This window comes from Lepidochelys olivacea (genome assembly GCF_965140295.1).
Source record: "Lepidochelys olivacea isolate rLepOli2 genome assembly, chromosome: 1".
Classification (NCBI taxonomy): Eukaryota; Metazoa; Chordata; order Testudines; family Cheloniidae; genus Lepidochelys; species Lepidochelys olivacea.
The window spans coordinates 246,508,244-246,527,997 of record NC_140411.1 but is presented as its reverse complement, the minus strand read 5'-3'; the positions used below and the strand labels follow the sequence as shown (position 1 = coordinate 246,527,997).

Sequence of the window (19,754 nt, the reverse complement as noted above, 5' to 3'; positions counted from 1 at the left end):
CTGTTCATCTGCTTGCCGACTGAAAACTAAATGGTATTGATTACTGTTGGTACCTATTAATTGATATTATCAGTGATTTTAAAGATTCATCCCCTTTTACTGGAAAGAAACACCTCTTTGCAGTGACATCTCTCTCATTGCATACCTTTTCAGATGGATTAACACACATTGGAGATTTCTCCATATGAAGGGCTAGAAACATACACATGTCTTTTTTATTTCCTAAACGTGTGGCAATCTTGTAACCTACATAGTTTCAAAGAAAGAAAAAGACATATTCAATAGACATATTCAAAAAGAGCCCCAATCTATGTTGTTAAAAACATTGTCAACTGTTGTAATGCAGGTAATTTACTGAGCATCTATCATGAAAAAAAACATTTGGGGTGAAAACTTGGCACCACTGAAGTAAATGGGGCTAAAATTTAACCTTTGGGCACCTTTTAACTATGAGGACAGTTAATCTCTGGAACAGGCTTCTGTGACGCTGGCAGACCGGTGCCAGCTCTTGCCAAGGCCCCTAGACATCACTGAACACTGACAAATGCATAGCTGGAAACCAGTCTGACTCACCTGTGTGTTACCATTGTTACAAGAGATGTTAAAGTTATAAGAACGTATTTAGTGGAATGCTTGTGAGTTGCTGCGTGCATTAATCTCAATCTCAATCTTGTTAATATCTGTGTCCCTTGTTATAAGGTAATATGGAAGTGTTTGCTTTGTACTACGAAAGTGTTTGCTATGAAACTGAAAACCCCCACAGTCAGGAGAGAAGAATTACCAAGCGTGCAATACTAGTTCACCGGAAGAGGTGTCATTTCCTCTCCAACAAAACAAGGCCTATAGACACCAGACAAATTGTGGAACACCAATGGATGAATGACTTTGTTGATTGCTTCACCACACCCAGGAAGCGGATACATGCACAAACCCTCCTCCCATCACAGCTTGAATGCTGGGGTAAGGGAATAAAAATCTCTGTTAAGGAGAAATTGTTATCACTATGCTGCTTGGAATTTGGAGAGGGCAGTAATTCTAATAAACAAGGGATTCCCCCAGCTGCGTAGCTTGGGTTAGTCCTAAAGGACATATTAAGCTTGCACATTACAGCAACTACTATTATATTTTGAAACCGAAGACAGTAACTCATTTGTGTATGTATGTTTAACTGCTTTAACCTTGTAGACCAGTGTTTCTCAAACTGGGGCCCACAGACCTCTGGGGGGTCCCCGAGGGTACCCCAGGAAGTCTGCAGGCCCCGCTGATCAACTCAACTCCTCCCCCTCCCTCCCAGTGCCTCCTGCATGCTAAAAGTCTGGTGGCACAGCAGGGCTAAGGCAGGCTTCCTACCTGTCCTGGCTCCGCACCAGTCCTGGAAGAAGCTGACACGTCTCTGGGGTGGAAGAGGAGGATGGGGTCTCCGTGCACTGTCCCCATCCCAAGCACTGACTTCCTAGCTCCCACTGGCTGGGAACTATGGCCAATGGGAGCTGCAGAGGCAGTGTCTGCTGACAGGGGCAGCGCACGGAGACCCCCTGGCTTCCCCGCCTAGGAACCGCTGCCAGACGGATATGCAGGTTGCTTTTGGGGCTGCCCAAGGTAAGTACTGCCTGGCCGGAGCCCGCACCCTGTACCCAAACTCCCTCCCAGAGCCCATACCACCACCCCCCCACACCCAAACTTCCTCCCAGAGCCTAGAGCCCACATCCCCTCTGTGAAGTTATCTGATTAAAATATAACCATGTAGATTATTGTTGCTACCACTGTTATATAATTGCAACAAATATTGTACAAAGGTTGTCAAGTAAGGTGTCTATGGAAAGGTTATGATTTGCTGAATATGATTTTGCTATTTGTATGCATGTACCATTATTGTATTTAAAGTTATGAGTATTGGCTTTATATCTGGATTTCAAATATGCTTGCTCCTGTGGCAATGCCCACAAGGTATTTAGCCTGTACATCTTGAAGAGACTATTCAAGTTAAGTGGCCCATCAAAATAACACTTAGCTCACAATGGAAGACGCATATTTACTCTTAACAGAATTTCCTACTATGACTAAGCGAAATCATGCCTAGACATGTGACTTGCTCATGTGACTCCAAACTCCATCTTTTACCTGTAATTCTCCACTAGCTGGCCTGATGTCTTTGTTTGAAACAATGGATTTCCCTCCACATGGCAGAAGCTATAAAAGGTGCTGGAAACATCTCTATTTTGCCTCTTTCCTACTCAAACCTATGGCCTATGAATTTATACTAATGGGAGCATTCTAACCAAGGGGCTGAGGCCCTTCCAATGATTTGGAAGCAACCAGAGACTTAACAAGTCCACAGTTTATTCCATCACTGCTACAAGCCTGAACCAAGGACTTTGCAATTGCTGTATGTATTTGATTCCTTTAACCAATTTTAACTCTTACCTTTCTTTCTTTTTATAAATAAACCTTTAGATTTTAGATACTAAATGATTAGCAACAGCTTGATTATTGGGTTATATCTGAGTGATATATTGACCTGGGTACGTGGCTGGTCCTTTAGGATCAGAAGAACACTTTGTTTGATGAAACTGGTTTTAAAGAACCACGCATCTTTAAGTCTATTGTCTGGATATTGAATCCAGGACTGGAATGCCTAAAAAACTGCTTTTCTGACGTATTAGTCTGGTGAAACAGAAGTTTACTTGTGTTGCTGATTTGGTATATCAGATACATCTCAAAACTGGTGGTTTGGGATGTATCTGCCATATTTCTCAGCAGTTTGTCCTGAATTTGGTATTCTCAGTTGTGATCCACGAAGGCATGCTGATACCCTCCCATACCCCAACTCCCTCCCAGAGCCCACACCCCCTCCTCCACTCCAACCCCCTGCCTGGTGAAAGTGAGTGAGTGGGGGAGAGCCAATGATGGAGAGAGGGGGTATGGAGTGAGAGCGGGCGGGGCCTTGGCGAAGGGGGCAGGGCTGAGCAGGGGGAGGGCTTGGGGGTGCCCAAAATTTTTTAAATCAAAATGGGGGTCCTCAGGTTGCTAAAGTTCGAGAACCGCTGTGGTAGATAACACTCATTTCTTTTCTTAGTTAATAAATCTTTAGTTAGTTTATTACAGGATTAGCTACAAGCTTGCCTTTGGTGAGAGATCTAGGTGCAACTGACCTGGGGTAAGTGACAGGTCCTTTGGAACTGAGAGTAACCTGAATTTTGTTGTGCTTTCTGGTGTATGGGAGCATCTATCACAAAGGCAGGCTTGCCTGGGTGAAAAGATAGACCAGAGTGCCCAAGGGGACTGTCTGTGACTCCATGTTAACATTGAATCATAGAACCATAGAGTTAGAAGGGACCACAAAGGGTCAGTCCAGTGGCTCTCAACCTTTCCAAACTACTGTACCCTTTCAGGAGTCTGATTTGTCTTGCATACCCCAAGTTTCACCTCACTTAAAAACTACTTGCCTTATGAAATCAAAAATAAAAATACAAAGGTGTCACAGCTCACTATTACTGAAAAATTGCTTACTTTCTTATTTTAACATATAATTATAAAATGAATTGCAATATATTGTGCTTACATTTCAATGTATAGTATATAGAGCAATACAAACAATAATTGTCTGTATGAAATTTTACTTTGTGCTGACTTCGCTAGTCCTTTTTATGTAGCCTGTTGTAAAACTAGGCAAATATCCAGATGAGTTGATGTGCCCTCTGGAAGACCTCTGCGTACCCCAGGGGTAAACGTATCCCTGGTTGAAAACCACTGATCTAGTCTTACCATGTTAGGGCTATTATAGTGCTTGTGGAGTTCACACTTGTTACTTGGTTTGTGAAATCTAAGTATAGAACATACAACCAATTTGGGGATTGTAGGCCTGCTTCTTGACAGTCTTCCCTGAGGTTGGCACCCATGTTCATGAACCACTCCGGGTAGCCTGAGAATTTCTAAGGAAGGCTGTGTAATCCACTATTGGAGGTTTTTAAGAACAGGCTGGACACAACTCCTCTCAGGGATGGTCTAGGTTTATTTGGTCCTGCCTCAGCACAGGAAGCTGGACTTGCTGACCCTTCCAGGTTTTTTGTTTTGTTTTGTTTTGGAGTTCTTTGGTTTTACAGATGTATGCAAAAAACAAACACACAGCATAAACAAAGCCTCCAGCTTTCTTCACTGCTCACCAACCAGCCTATACATTGGATGAGGCGGGGTCTTACAGAAAAAATATTGGGCCAGATCCTCAACTGATGTAAATTGGCATAGCTCCATTGCTGAATTCTGAGTACTTCACATTACAACCTTTACGTTATTTGTAACAATTTTTATATGGAATTTCTTATATTTACCAAAACATCAATAATCCATTATGTGGTACAATTTGCTAGATATAGAATGCTCTGTTCTGTACAAGATTGATACTCACTCCACTACATCAGTTTTACCCGTTTAACTTTACAGACCAGACTGTAGTTACACTGGATAAGACCACTGTAACAGAGTAGGGAATCAAGTCCAAGATGTGCAACCTTGCCTCAGCTGATGCCCAGTCACAACACTGTTGAAGTCTTTCAGATGACTTCAACAGATGTTGGATTGGGTCTTAAGTAAGTGCAATTCTGAGTACTGAGGTACACACGCCAGATATAATAAAGAATTTAAAGAAAGATAAGGATTAGTGATTTAGTTTTGTTCACACAAGAGCAAGTGATTAAAAACTTATTTTCTATTCCACCCACTTTTTCCTTTAAATTACATTGGAAATTGATTCTTACAAATATTCCACATCTTTCATCAAACTTACCAATGGTACCTATCACTTTGTTCGTTAACTGCATAGTTCTCAGGCCTCGTGGACTATCATATTTTACCCATTTTAAGACCCCATATTGTGTACATTGCTTTATAAATAGTAAGGCCCCAGTCTTCTACTAAGAATCGTGTAGGCCTTGACCTGTGGGTCCCTTCCCATGAGGTTGTACATCCCTACTATTATTTCCTCTGCAGCCACCATTCATAGGTGGGCAGCAAGAAGAAGTAATTGTGATCCTGATCTACGATTGGAGCCCCTAGGTGCTACCACAATACAAATAAACAAACAATAAAATAATAATAATAGACCTGGGCTGCCACAAATGTCCTGCACATCCATAAGCAGCTGGGATCTGCACATCAGATCTACTAGGAAGAGCCCAATTGTCAAATGTGTAAATATGTTTAACTGGGTACCAGTTTCTTCTATTAATCAGCTCAAAATGTAAGCCAAGAGAAATACAAACCCCGTTCCATGTCTGACTGTAAAAGTCTCTTCCTTTGGAAAATATTTAACAATTTCTTCCTTCCGTCCTTCCTCTTTCTTTCATCTGATATCACTGTGGTAAAGAAAGATTATATCATTATGTCCAGAATCAAAATCATACATATATGAAAAAATATAATTTCATTGTGCTTATAAATGTGTTCTAAAACAGCATAATAAACGCTTTTCCTCCATATGAATGAAAGGTACATGAACAGAAAATTTTGACATGTAATATCACAGCCTCATACTGTTCGCCAGCAAAATAAACTTTCAAAAAAATAAGAGAATTGAGCCCTTCCTTGTAATTGGATTAATTCAAGTATACTGCATCCGATGAAGTGGATTGTAGCCCACGAAAGCTTATGCTTAAATAAATTTGTTAGTCTCTAAGGTGCCACAAGTACTCGGATACAGACTAACACGGCTGCTACTCTGAAAAATAACATTGATGTTTCAACTTCTCACAAAGCAGATGAAACACATTCAATAAATATTGCACCATCATTTTGGTGTGTCGTCTCCATTTTCTTCTGTGTAATTAACACCGATTTCTACTTTTTTTTAAAAGGAATTGTTAACTATTGGTGACTGAAAGAAACTTTATTTTGTATATTCTAAACATCTAAATAAAAAGCCATTTAATATCAGAGTAAATTTATGCTTTTCTTACCTGTTTCTCTATTACTAAGAGCATTTGCTTCACAGACATTTAAAAGGCTTTTAAAGAGCAGAAGTGAAACTTAAAAACTACTTTCAGTTCATTTATTTGTCGTGATCACAAACTATTTCCTGATGATGTTGTAATAGGTCAATCCTATTTCATAATGCTGTGTGTACTATGTGAAGGGGCAAGGCCAGATGGCTATCGGAAAGTAGCAAGAAACAGGTATATTAGCCCCAGGCTAAACAAATCCCTGTTACCATAGTAATCAAATGGCAGTTGCTCCAGGTTAATCAAGACACCTGGGGCCAATTAAGATCCTTCCAGAAAACAGTGGAGACAGCTAGGTTGATTGGGACCTTGAAGCCAATCGGGGCTGGCTGAAACTAGTTAAAAACCTCCCAGTTAGTCAGGTGGGGTGTCAGGAGCTGGAGGAGGAAGTTGCACTATTGGTGAGACTGAGCAGTACAAACCATATCAGGTATAAGGAAGGAGGCCCTGAGGTAAGGGTGAAGTGGATCTCAAAGAAGTGGGGAAGCTGCTCTGGGGAAGTAGCTCAGGGAATTGTGTGTGTCCTGTTTCAAAAAAAGTCAGCTATCATAGCTGATACTATTAGGGTCCCTGGGCTTGAACCCGGAGTAGAGGGCAGGCCTGGACTCCCCCCTGATTAATCAGGGAGACAACAGAGACTGTGTGAGGGAGGATAGCTTCTTCTCCCCTCCCTTGCTGGCTTGTGATGAAAATGGCTCAGTAGGCGGCTGTGACCCTTGCCCCTAAAAAGAGAAGGGCTACATGGAGGGTCACAGTCAGCCTCTGAGGCTAGTAAAATCTGCCAGGGAATGTGGGACCCACAGAGACAAGGACAGTGCTTTGTCACAACTATTTAAAATACACAGTGTTAATTAAACAAGATTAATTCTCTGAAATAATGGAAGTTGACCAGACTAGTGCAGGGTATGAAGATAAGCTCCAAAAATGCCCTTTGAAATGATGAACCAGAGGGCACTTTATTCTTGTACTCTGCACATCTCTAGAAAAAAAGTTCTGCCTCCCTCCTCCCCCCCCCCCCCCCCATGTTAATTTGCAAGTGACTTGCTCCTCACCTCTGACTATGGAGTGATGAACTGGACAGCAGGGCTGGTGAGTTGTATGGGCCCATGGTGCCCAGGCTTCAGCAAATTCAGGGCCTAGCTCCACCAATGTTCAGGGCCAGGGCTCTCCCCCCAGCCCCACCTGCCTCCCCTGGCTGTCCCTGCCAGCCCTCGGCAGTGGGCAGCTGCCCCCTGAAGCTCCCTGCTGCGCTCCCTCAATGGCCACTGCCACAGTCTGCTACAAGGGAGTGGTGTCGGGGGCAGGCTGAGGCAGCTTGCTGTGTCTGCAGAGGAAGGTGGGGAGGAGGCACATGGCAGCTGCGCCCCCCCGCTCCCAGCGGGTGACTGAGCCAACTCTGGCATGGAGGAAGGTTTATCCTGGCTGGACCTCCTGATCAGCAGCCTGGGGGGCTTGGTTGAATGTTGTGCTAGGGAGGGGCCCCCCTCCTGTGGGGATTGCTGGTGGGGAGTCCTTCTCTCTGGCCCCCAGCCCTGGGGCAGCCTGCCTGCTATACCCCAAACTCCTCATTCCTGGCCCAGCCCCATGCCCCACAGCCCCTCCTGCACACAACCCTCCTTCCCAGCCCAGAGCCCGCACCGAAACTCCTTCCCAGAGCCCGCACCTCTCCCACACCCAAACTCTCTCCAAGATCCTGCACCCCAAACCCCCTCCTGCACCCAAACTCCCTCCCAGCTCTAACCAGCATAAGGAAAAAAAAGTCAATACTAAAGTTCAGCCTTCAATCAAATTTTCAATCTGATAAGCCCACAGAATGACTTGAGTGGATAGAGTATGTTACCTGATTCAGACCTGCCATAAAGCTTAACACAAAGCATGGCAAAGTTCAGTTCATTAATTCATGTAACTGGTAGTGCAGACAAATTATAAATCATTTGCCTTCCCTCAGAAAAGAGATTAAGAATAATTAGAGTCTTTAAGTCTGATAAGCATTCCATTCCACATTTAATATATGAATGAAATTGCTTTTACCAAAAAGGTGCCAAGGCTCAGAAGACATGGAAGCCTCTTTCAAGAACCTTATAGCTACAAATAAAGCATTGTGATTGTGGTATCCATAAGAGAGAATACTTAAGATCCTAATTAAGTTTGAATTTTTAAAAGGAACTTTCCAATATGTTCTAGTTAATGTCTGAGCTGACAAGTGGTGTAAAAAAAATCAGATACCTGAGTAGAGTAAGTGCAAGTCACCTAGCAAAAAGCAAAGAAATAATTCCCATGGGGGGAAAAAAACGGAAGAACCATTCCTAAAAGACCTGAGTTCCTGGTCAGAAATGTGGTAGGTGTAGAAAGAGAACACATGACAGATGAAATAGAGTGGAACCAGTGGAAATGTGCAGGGAATGTAAAGAAAAGGGTATTTGGAGCATGTCTTGAAAGGAAAGTGGGAGCAAAGTGATCAGGAAGATAACAGAAACAGGGATAAGTGAAGCCTATTTCATGGGACTGTGTATCCAAAGATGGCCCACCAACCAGGTTTGGACTGTTAGTGAAATCTTATTACACTTTAAATAAATTCAGGAGTAGAGGTGACTCCCTAAAGCTGATCAGTTTCCATAGGAAATCAGTATTGCAGTTCCACAGTCTACAATGACATACTGGAAAGGATTCATGAGGCATCCCAAGGCCACAAATTACATCTAATTTTGTAGAATCTCAGGGTTGGAAGGGACTTCAGGAGGTCATCTAGTCCAACCCCCTGCTCAATGCAGGGCCAATCACCAGTTTTTGCCCCAGATCCCTAAATGGCCCCCTCAAGGATTGAACTCACAACCCTGGGTTTAGCAGGCCACTGCTCAAACCACTGAGCTAAATTGCTTTTGCTTTATTATTTTGCAGTATAACAAATCATTGGATACATAAAATTGCAACATTTTTAGCACTGAGAGTTATTTTATATTAGTACAGTCTTTCCATACTTCCTTTTCAACTCATTGTCACAAATATAACTGTTTAACACGTTGTCATGCCCCACTACCTCAAATATCTTGTTTTATGTAGGTAAAGAACTTCACCTGCCACTCAAGGTACCTATAGGGACAGAGTCTGCAACCCGTCTGCCCTTTTCTAGACGCCAATTTAAAGTTAAGCACACGCATAAGTACTTACCTAATCGCTTCAAGGAAGTCACTCACAAACTTAAAAATAAGCACGTGCTTTGCTGAACCAGAAGCATGTCATTTTGGTTAGGTATGGCCCAGTGGCGGGAGGGGGGACCCTAGTTTCTCTTTTTCTAGCCGGAGCAGAGTCTCTCTCACCTGTAGCTCACGAAAGCTCATGCTAGCTCATGCTCAAATAAATTGGTTAGTCTCTAAGGTGCCACAAGTCCTCCTTTTCTTTTTGCGAATACAGACTAACACGGCTGTTACTCTGAAATCTCTCACCTTTGGCAGGTTCAGCCAGCACTTGTTCCCCAGTAACAGCAGCCAACCACTTTGTCCAGTATGTCTAATCACTTTCATCAAATCAGACTGTGGTGTCATTGAATCCAAATATTAAGAACAAAACACACATTTTAAGAAAAAGGAAAGCGTTTAAAACGCCAGTAATTTTAACGTATGTAACTAACAACACGTGGGCCTGGAAAAATGAAACTGGCCAGGGAGTGAGTCCAGAAAAGAGGAGCCCTTTGGGCGGGCCTGACGAACAGCGGGCTCGAGGGGATCACGGCGGGAGGCTTTGCAAATCCGAGCTGGCGCACAGGGTCGTTCTCTGACAACGGGATTTTTTTTCCTTGATCACGCGCAGCGTGCGCCCGCCACTTTCCCCGCTTGGGGCTGCAAAAAAAAAAAAAAAAAAAAAAAAAAAGGCGGAAACCGGCCCCGGAGGGGGGGGCGGCGCCAGGAGCCGCGGAACACGGGGTGGGGCGGAGGCGGGGCTGCTGTACCCAGCTCTTACGCAGGGCCCAGGAGAGGGCGGGGCCCCGGGAGCCCGGCCCCGCGGCCGTGCCCGCTCCGGCGACAAGCGGGGAGGAGCCCCCCTTCCGTCAGACTCTTCGTCCCCAGCGTCCCGCGCACCGCCCTCGCCAGCCAAGATGGCGGCGCCCACGCTGCGGCGAGTGGGGGGCCGCCGGGCCGCGGGTCTCTGCGGGCTCCTCTCCCGGCGGATCCATCACCAGCCGCAGCGGGCTCCGGCCGCCAAGAGGCTGCTGGCGGCGCAGTGCGAGCGGGGCCTGTTCCAGGAGGTGTTCCCGGCGCAGGGCGCGGAGGAAGGGCTGCCCGCCCTGCTGGAGCCGGGCCGGCCCCCGCAGGCCGTTTACTGCGGCTTCGACGCCACGGCCGACTCGCTGCACGTCGGCCACCTGCTGACCGTCATGGGCCTGCTGCACTTTCAGCGCGCGGGGCACAACGTCATCGCCTTGGTAGGCGGGGCCACCGCCCGCCTGGGCGACCCCAGCGGCCGCACCAAGGAGCGCGAGCCGCTGCCGGAGGAGCTGGCGCGGGCGCACGCGCTGGGCCTGCGCGAGGGGCTGCGGAGGCTCTTCGAGAACCACCGCCTGCTGTTCTGGCCCGCCGCGGGCGGCGCGCGGTTGGGCGAGGTGATGCTGCAGGACAACGCGTGGTGGCTGGGGCGCGAGCCGGTGGTGGGCTTCCTGTGCGGGGTCGGGCGGCGCCTGCGCATGGGCACCCTGCTCAGCAGGCAGAGCTGCCAGGCTCGGCTCCGCAGCGCCGAGGGCATGAGCCTGGCCGAGTTCCTCTACCCGGCCCTGCAGGCCTACGACTTCCTGCACCTGCACCGACACCACGGCTGTCGCATCCAGCTCGGGGGAGCCGACCAGATGGGCAACATCATGTCCGGATATGAGCTCGTCACCAAGTACGGGCGGCGGGACAAGGGGGGTGACTGGGCTGCACCAGCGGGCTCCGCCTTCGTCTCTGGGCAGCCCCTGAGCGATGAGGGGGGCTGGCCTGCCACCGGCCGCGCCAGCATGGTCAGATGTTTCATCTCATCAGGATTGGCAACCTCTGAGGTGCCAACGTGAGCTGCCCCACTGTGGCCACCAGCTTCATCGCTCACAGGGATGGCAACCTGAGAGACGATAGGCCAGCCTGCCAGGTGCCATCATGGGCTACGCTAGTATGTCCAACCACTTCATCTCATTGGGCTCGACAGCCCTTGATAGGTGCCAGCACAAGCTGCATCACCGTGGCCTCCCACTTCATTTCTCTCAGAGACGGGCAGCCTCAGAGAGACCACGTGTCCCAGATTGCCCTGGGCTGCAGAAGCATAGCTGACTGCTTCCTCTCATAGGACTGGGCACTGGAAGCCCCTGAGAGATGATGGGTCCCAGCCTGCTAGGTGCCATCTTGTGCCGAGTGGCCTGTGGCACCTAGCAGGCTGGGACCTGTCATCTAAAAGCGAGGAGGTGGCTATCTCAAGCTCAAGCCTGTTGCTTCACACATGCTAATCCACAGGTGTGACAGTGATGAGGGTGATATTAAAATACTGGAGGGGTCAAGCTTTTTCCCTTATTGTTTCTTCAAGTAATGCAAGAAACTCAGGATGGCCAAGCTCAAGTATTCAAAAATAATGAGTCAGACCTCAAATAGTTAATATTGGCTTAAATTATTTAAAAAATAAAAAGAAGACAGTGGGTGTTTGTCTTTAGGGACACACGGATCACACTTTCAAGCTTTTCCTTGTAACCATGACGGCTAGAAATTTTTATTTTTTAAATGAAAGCCGAGAGTCTCACACTTATTTGGTTCCAGCACCTGGGGTGTTAAGTAAACTAGCATATATGAAACTTGATAAAATTGCAAGGATTGGTAATGCTAAAGTGGTCAATATTTTCCAAAATTTCAACAAGTTTTCCACCAAACGAAAAATGATAATTTTTCTTTAACATCTCTAATATATAAGTAGTAACAACTCTTGGGTGCATGGGTGACAATACAACCCTCCATTGTCAGGTTGCCTGAGATATAGAGACTTTGAGGGAGCAGCATTGAAATGCTGCTCAGACTTTTTTTTTTTTAAAGTCACAATCTATAATAATGACAGGTTTCAGAGTAACAGCCGTGTTAGTCTGTATTCGCAAAAAGAAAAGGAGTACTTGTGGCACCTTAGAGACTAACCAATTTATTTGAGCATAAGCTTTCGTGAGCTACAGCTCACTTCATTGGATGCATACTGTGGAAAATGCAGAAGATGTTTGTTTTTATACACACAAATCATGAAAAAATGGGTGTTTATCACTACAAAAGGTTTTCTCTCCCCCCACCCCAACTGCCACAGCAGCCTTTATTTCCATTTCAACTATCAAGACACCCGAGTGGGGTGGGGGGAGAGAAAACCTTTTGTAGTGATAAACACCCATTTTTTCATGATTTGTGTGTATAAAAACAAACATCTTCTGCATTTTCCACAGTATGCATCCGAAGAAGTGAGCTGTAGCTCACGAAAGCTTATGCTCAAATAAATTGGTTAGTCTCTAATCTATAATAAAAGACCAGGAGGCATTTAACGTTCAGTAATTGCAATCTTTATCATGGCAACAACTAGCCTGTTAAGAACAGAAGAGGCCTCTAAACATCTCTGACTCTCTCCAAGATATAAGACTGTTTGTGAGATTTATAGCAGCATGCCCTGCAATAGATAAGTGGAAGTAGAGGAGAAAAGGCAAGTGAAAAATGCTTTTAAGGAACAACTGCAGATACCAATGGTGGTGGAGTGTTGCTGCTGTACTAATAAGTGAAATGCAAACAGACTGCTTGGTCTAGCCTGTCTTGGTAGTTGAAATGGAAATAAAGGCTGCCGTGGCACTTCTCAAAAAGCTAGACAACATTCAAAGTTATTGTACAAGTTACGTTGAACATAGAAGAACATCTACAATACGCTATAGTAGAGGGGTGGTCAACCTGTGGCTCTGGAACCGCATGCAGATGTTCAGGAGTTAATGTGCGGCTCCTTGCAAAGGCACTGACTCCGGGGCTGGAGCCTATGTATGCTAACTCTATATATGCTAACTTTCCAATGTGCCAGGGGGTGCTCAGTGCTCAACCCCCTACCCCCGAGCCTGGCATGCCCTCGCTGTCTCCCCACCAGAGCCTCCTGCGCACCACGGAACACGTAACAGCTGATTGCAGCGGGTGGGAGGCATGGGGAAGGAGGGACGGAGAGGCACTGGGAGCAGGGTGGGGGGCTGCTGACATATTACTGTGGCTCTTTGGCAATGTACCTTGGTAAATTCTGGCTCCTTCTCAGGCTCAGGTTGGCCACCCCTGCTATAGTACATCAAAATTGACATTTAGTGCATCTTAATGTAGTATTCTGAACCAAATGCTTCAGAAGAACCTGCCAAATTCCCTGTTATGGAATAACCTGCCAACAGAGAAAGTTTCTTCCTTACCTCTTATTAGCTACTAGTTGTCTTATACCCTGAAGCTTGAGGCTTATATATATCACTTCTAATTTTTTAAAAACCTAAGTGGATAGTCTCATTATTACATATAAAACTATAGCTTATTTTGTATCCCACCAATATTGTCGCCTCAAACATTTAGTGGCAGTGAGTTCACAAGACAGATTTTTTTAAAAATGTACTTTAGTATAATCTAATTACTTTGTGAAAGGCTTAGAAGCAGCTCAGAAGGACCACTAGTTCCAAGTACAAATTACATTTAAGCTTACCAAGCAATATGATTTTAATGCATTGTGATTCTTTCCCCACAGAGTGACGGGAGAAGATGTGTTTGGAATCACCGTGCCTCTTATTACCAGTACCACTGGAGATAAATTGGGAAAGTCTGCTGGTAATGCAGTTTGGCTAAACAGAGATAGGACCTCTCCATTTGAGCTGTATCAGTTTTTTGTTAGACAGCCAGATAGCACTGTTGAAAGGTAAGTAGTTCTTCTTAAACCTCACTTCTCACAAAATTTGCTCCAGAGAACGCTATATAACAGCAGCACTGAAAATGTGCCTATGTTTTATACAGATAGATACAGTATGAGATCACGCAGTAAGATGGATTTCCACTATCATCATGCAAGTTACTCTTTTGAAAATATCTTTATTAATTAAATAACGTACATCAGATTAATAAATGTACATGACATTAGCACTTCATTTATTCACACATACTGGTAGATGCATCACAAGTTAGCATCAGAAAAGTGGACCATTGAGTTTTAAGTGGCTTGGGGACACCACCATGAAAGTGTATGAGTATGCACTTGAGGAAATAATCTAGAAAACATATGGTTTGTCCTAACTTTGCAAACAGAAATAAAGGTCTGAAAAAGTAGAATATCTACAATCTGGATTAATTAAAATAATTTTAACACAGGGAATTAAGTTTGCATGGCAGATAGAAAGGAAATCTAATATACTGACCAATGTAGAGATGAAAGAATTCCCTCCCTGCCCTTAGGTACCTGAAACTCTTCACTTTCCTTCCTCTTCCGGAGATTGAGCATATGATGGAAATGCATGCTAAAGAACCTGAAAAGTGGGGACCTCAAAAACGACTTGCTGCAGAAGTAACTAAGCTTGTTCATGGAAAAGAAGGTCTGGAATCTGCTAAAAGGTAAAGTTTTACTAATTTGTCTGTCCAGTTACGGGCTTATTTAGGATAAGTGCTCTTCATGACCAGAGGGAGGCACTGTGTGGATCGTTCATGAATAGGGCTCTGTGACTTCAGCAGCGGCCAGTGCGGCTGACCCCAGGGCCACCCAAGCAGCTGGCCCTGGGGACAGTCACACTGGCCGCTGCTAGAGCGGCTCTGCAGCCAGCCACTGCTGGAGCGGCCCGGGAGCTGCACTGGCCACTGCTCTGGCGGCCCTAAGCAGTGGCTGTTGTGGCTGGACCTGGGGGCAGCAGGGGCTGCCACAGCTCAGTGGCTCCCACCAGCAGTCCCCAGGCAGCTGGAGCGGCGGCCGGACCCCCAGGATGCTTCCCCACTCCCCTTCCCCCCCTACCCCCGGCAGCTGGTGCTGTGGGCCCTCCAGACTCACCCCCACCCTCCCAAGATTCAGTCAGGGTATTTATGATACAGGCTGTGACTTTTTTTCTTTCTTGCCCGTGACCTATGACTTTAGTAAAAGTACCAGTGATTAAATCGTAGCCTTATTCATGAACAGTTGAGTGGGGGAGAGGAGGACAACAAAATGGAGAAAGGCATATGTTATGTAATTCTGCAGATACTGTTATCCTTGAGTTGCATTGACAAGGTTTGAAGGGTTTCAGTTCACTTGGGGGGGAGGGGCGCGGGCAGGAAGGTAGGCTACTATGATAAAAAGATGCGTGGGGAGAAAATTTTAATTAAGAAAACAGGAGAACCCTAATTTAGTTAACCACAATTTTTTTTAGATGTACGAAAGCACTGTATTACAGCAATGTGGAGGCACTGGAGGCTATGTCTGACCAAGAATTACAGGAACTTTTCAGAGAAGCTCCATTTGCTGAATTGATGCTTGAACCTGGAATGAGTGTACTTGACCTGTGTCACAAAGCCAATGCCATTCCAGATGGACCTAGTGGGTATGTTCCACTTGTTTGTTATATGGGCTGCAGTTGTACACTTGCAGACCTTCTGTTAGAAATGAATTTCTGGTTTGTTCAGTCCTCAGTTATATCAAAACACCTAGTAGTCATCCATCTGAGAAATCAATTAGTGAGGTGTTGATGCTACAGACTGAGGTGGGAGAAAAGCAGAGGTGTAAAAGTTGTACAACACACTACCGTCACTTTAACTTATAAATTAATAAAAAGAAAAGGAGTACTTGTGGCACCTTAGAGACTAACCAATTTATTTGAGCATGAGCTTTCGTGAGCTACAGCTCACTTCATCGGATGCATACCGTGGAAACTGCAGCAGACATTATATACACACAGAGATCATGAAACAATACCTCCTCCCACCCCACTGTCCTGCTGGTAATAGCTTATCTAAAGTGATCATCAAGTTGGGCCATTTCCAGCACAAATCCAGGTTTTCTCACCCTCCACCCCCCCACACACAAACTCACTCTCCTGCTGGTAATAGCCCATCCAAAGTGACAACTCTCTTCACAATGTGCATGATAATCAAGGTGGGCCATTTCCTGCACAAATCCAGGTTCTCTAACCCTCTCACCCCCCTCCAAAAACCACACACACAAACTCACTATCCTGCTGGTAATAGCTCATCCAAAGTGACCACTCTCCCTACAATGTGCATGGTAATCAAGGTGGGCCATGTCCAGCACAAATCCAGGCTTTCTCACCCCCCCGCCCCCCCCCCTTTTTTTTTTCCGGGGGACACACACACATACACAAACTCACTCTCCTGCTGGCAATAGCTCATCCAAACTGACCACTCTCCAAGTTTAAATCCAAGTTTAACCAGAATGTCGGGGGGGGGGTAGGAAAAAACAAGGGGAAATAGGCTACCTTGCATAATGACTTAGCCACTCCCAGTCTCTATTTAAGCCTAAACTAATAGTATCCAATTTGCAAATGAATTCCAATTCAGCAGTTTCTCGCTGGAGTCTGGATTTGAAGTTTTTTTGTTTTAAGATAGCGACCTTCATGTCTGTGATTGCGTGACCAGAGAGATTGAAGTGTTCTCCGACTGGTTTATGAATGTTATAATTCTTGACATCTGATTTGTGTCCATTTATTCTTTTACGTAGAGACTGTCCAGTTTGACCAATGTAAATGGCAGAGGGGCATTGCTGGCACATGATGTCATATATCACATTGGTGGATGTGCAGGTGAACGAGCCTCTGATAGTGTGGCTGATGCTATTAGGCCCTGCGATGGTGTCCCCTGAATAGATATGTGGGCACAGTTGGCAACGGGCTTTGTTGCAAGGATAAGTTCCTGGGTTAGTGGTTCTGTTGTGTGGTATGGTTGTTGGTGAGTATTTGCTTCAGGTTGGGGAGCTGTCTGTAGGCAAGGACTGGCCTGTCTCCCAAAATCCGTGAGAGTGTTGGGTCATCCTTTAGGATAGGTTGTAGATCCTTAATAATGCGTTGGAGGGGTTTTAGTTGGGGGCTGAAAGTGATGGCTAGTGGCGTTCTGTTATTTTCTTTGTTAGGCCTGTCCTGTAGTAGGTGACTTCTGGGGTGGGGGGGGTGAGAGAGCCTGGATTTGTGCTGGACATGGCCCACCTTGATTATCATGCACATTGTAGGGAGAGTGGTCACTTTGGATGGGCTATTACCAGCAGGAGAGAGAGTTTGGGGGGGGGGGGGTGGAGAGTGAGAAAACCTGGATTTGTGCTGGAAATGGCCCAACTTGATGATCACTTTAGATAAGCTATTACCAGCAGGACAGTGGGGTGGGAGGAGGTATTGTTTCATGATATCTGTGTGTTTATATAATGTCTCTTGCAGTTTCCACGGTATGCATCCGATGAAGTGAGCTGTAGCTCACGAAAGCTCATGCTCAAATAAATTGGTTAGTCTCTAAGGTGCCACAAGTACTCCTTTTCTTTTTGAGAATACAGACTAACACTGCTTTTACTCTGAAACCTGTCATTATAAATTAATCTAAAGTAATTTGATAGGTCTGAATGGTGCTGCTAAAATACCTTCACACTATTGATCTGAGTTGTAGAATGTTCCTATCTGCTAAATTTCATTAAATGACTAAGTCTGGTATGGTTTTACTGTGCACCAGAACATACAAAGTTCTCTAGAGTTCTAAAGTAATGACGCATGAATTCCAAATGCACTAAGAAGTGAAAAAGAGTCATCAAGAGAATTGATTTGCTAGAGCAAAATATTGAAATAAGTGAATTAATCTGGTGCATTGCACCAGCAATAAAGAGCCATGAATGATGAAGGGCACATAAGAATGGCTATCCTGGATCAAACCAATGGTCCATCTAGCCCAGTATCGTGTTTTCTGACAGTGACCAATGCCAGGTGCTTCAGAGGGAATGAACAGAACTGGTATAGAGTCAGCTTCTAAACAGAGGCACACCATCCCTGCCCATCCTAGCTAATAGTCATTGATGGACCTATTCTCCATGAACTTATCTAGTTCTTTTTTGAACCCTGTTACAGTCTTGGCCTTCCCAACATCCTCTGGCAAGGAGTTCCATAGGTTGACTGTGTTGTATGAAGAAATACTTCCATTTTTTTGTTTTAAACGTGCTGCCTATTAATTTCATTTGGTGATACCTAGTTCTTGTGTAGCACTTCCTTATTTAGTTTCTCCATACCAGTCATGATTTTATAGACCCCTCATATTTCCCCTTAGTCATCTCTTTTCCAAGCTGAAAAGTCCCAGTCTTATCTCCTCTCATATGGAAGCTGTTCCATACCCCTAACGATTTTTGTTGCCCTTTTCTGTACCTTTTTCAATTGCAATATATCATTTTGAGATGAGGCAACCAGATCTGCATGCAGTATTCAAGATGTGGGCATACCATAGGTTTATATACAGGCAATATGATACTTTCTTACTATCTATCCCTTTCCTAATGATCCCCAACATCCTATTAGCTTTTTTGACTACCACTGCACATTGGATGGATGTTTGCAGAGAACTATCCGCAATGATTCAGCGATCTTCCTTGAGTGGTAATAGCTAATTTAGACCCCATCATTTTATCTGTAGTGTTGTATATGTATGTAAAGACAGCAGTAGAGTCAGTTTCTTCCTTTATCTCACCTCTCAACAAAAGCATATTGCCAGAGGTGGGGATTGGTGCATCCTTTAGGAACATGACTGATACCAGTCAGTGTTGACCTGAAATGAACTTGAATAAGTGACCTAGAGGCAAATGGTTTCATATTCCATTATGAACTACCCAAGTTGTCCAGTCTCCTGCACCAACATTAATACAGTAATTTTTTTTCCTAAACTGAATGTTTAAGAGTTAGCAACAATCAATCAGTTTCATCTTGTAATTACTGTTTTATTTCAAGGTACCGGAAGATTACAGATGGTGGAGTCTCTATAAACTACATTCAAGTAACTAATCCTGAAACTGTTCTTGTCATTGGGCAGCATATCCTCAAGAATGGAGTGTCACTACTTAGGATTGGAAAGAAAAACTTCTACATTATAAAATGGTTGCAGTTGTGACAAAAGGAAATACCAAATTAAAACATACTGTCACACTAAATTTCCCAAAGCCTCTATTTTACCTTGTCTTTTCTATATTGTGCATATTGCACTTCTCACAAGAACAGCACAACAGGAGAGTAGTTTGTCTCGTTCTTCTCACAATGTGAGATTCTACCTACTACACATGGTTCAAATAAAAGCAGCTAAATTTATGAAGATGAATAATTTTGTATTTGTTTTAATTTTGACTGTTAATAAATTGGAGAGGTTTGCTACATACTATGAGTCATGGAGTGAAGAATACAGTAAAGAAACTCGGAGCAAAATATTCCAACTAGTCTACCTCAGGATTCCTTTGGGGATAGAGCAGTCATCATTCACAGAACCAGTTCCCCAAAACAGAATTCTCAGTGTAATAAATATGTCCCAGAAGGCAGTCTACTCATTTGCTGTCAGGGTTATGAAAAACTCATTTATTCCCTGCCCCACCTTATCCCCTCCAGAAAAGCTGTGTTTTGTGTTCTAGTTTGAGACTTTAATGTTTTTGAATAGTAACAGAATTTGAAAGTTTAAACAGGGCTCTCATTTCAACCAGTTCAAATCAACTTTTATCCAAAAAGGTGAGCTGTGAAGAGATGAAGGTAGCTGTTCAGCCCATCAGGAAACATTAAATTACAGAAATGTTTAGAAGCCTAAA

At 44.6% G+C, this 19,754-nt stretch overlaps 2 protein-coding genes across 6 annotated transcripts in view; one reads left to right on the top strand and one right to left on the bottom strand.

Annotated features, from left to right (window-relative positions):
• The window catches only part of LOC311514251 (uncharacterized protein), a 74,306-nt gene extending 64,467 nt beyond the window's left edge, over positions 1–9,839 (bottom strand). For 3 of the 5 annotated variants that reach the window (XR_014709852.1, XM_084616672.1, XM_084616671.1), the window contains exons 1-3: positions 9,437–9,838; positions 5,259–5,351; positions 146–246 (exon numbers count right to left, since the gene is read on the bottom strand). Coding sequence is in view for 4 of the 5 variants with exons in the window: in XM_084616672.1 (XP_084472798.1) it covers positions 146–246; positions 5,259–5,268 (111 nt within the window). In the remaining variant the exon portion in view is untranslated. Of the gene's footprint in view, positions 1–145; positions 247–5,258; positions 5,352–9,436 lie in introns of all 5 variants that reach the window. The other 2 variants (XM_084616673.1, XM_084616670.1) reach the window with 2 other exon arrangements.
• An 82-nt stretch (positions 9,840–9,921) lies between these two features.
• YARS2 (tyrosyl-tRNA synthetase 2) lies at positions 9,922–19,269 on the top strand. The gene is made up of 5 exons (XM_084616674.1): positions 9,922–10,868; positions 13,728–13,895; positions 14,426–14,581; positions 15,364–15,534; positions 18,916–19,269. The coding sequence occupies exons 1-5, from the start codon at positions 10,087–10,089 to the stop codon at positions 19,073–19,075; spliced, it is 1,437 nt and encodes a 478-aa protein (XP_084472800.1). The 5' UTR covers positions 9,922–10,086; the 3' UTR covers positions 19,076–19,269.
• The last annotated feature ends 485 nt before the right edge of the window (positions 19,270–19,754 follow it).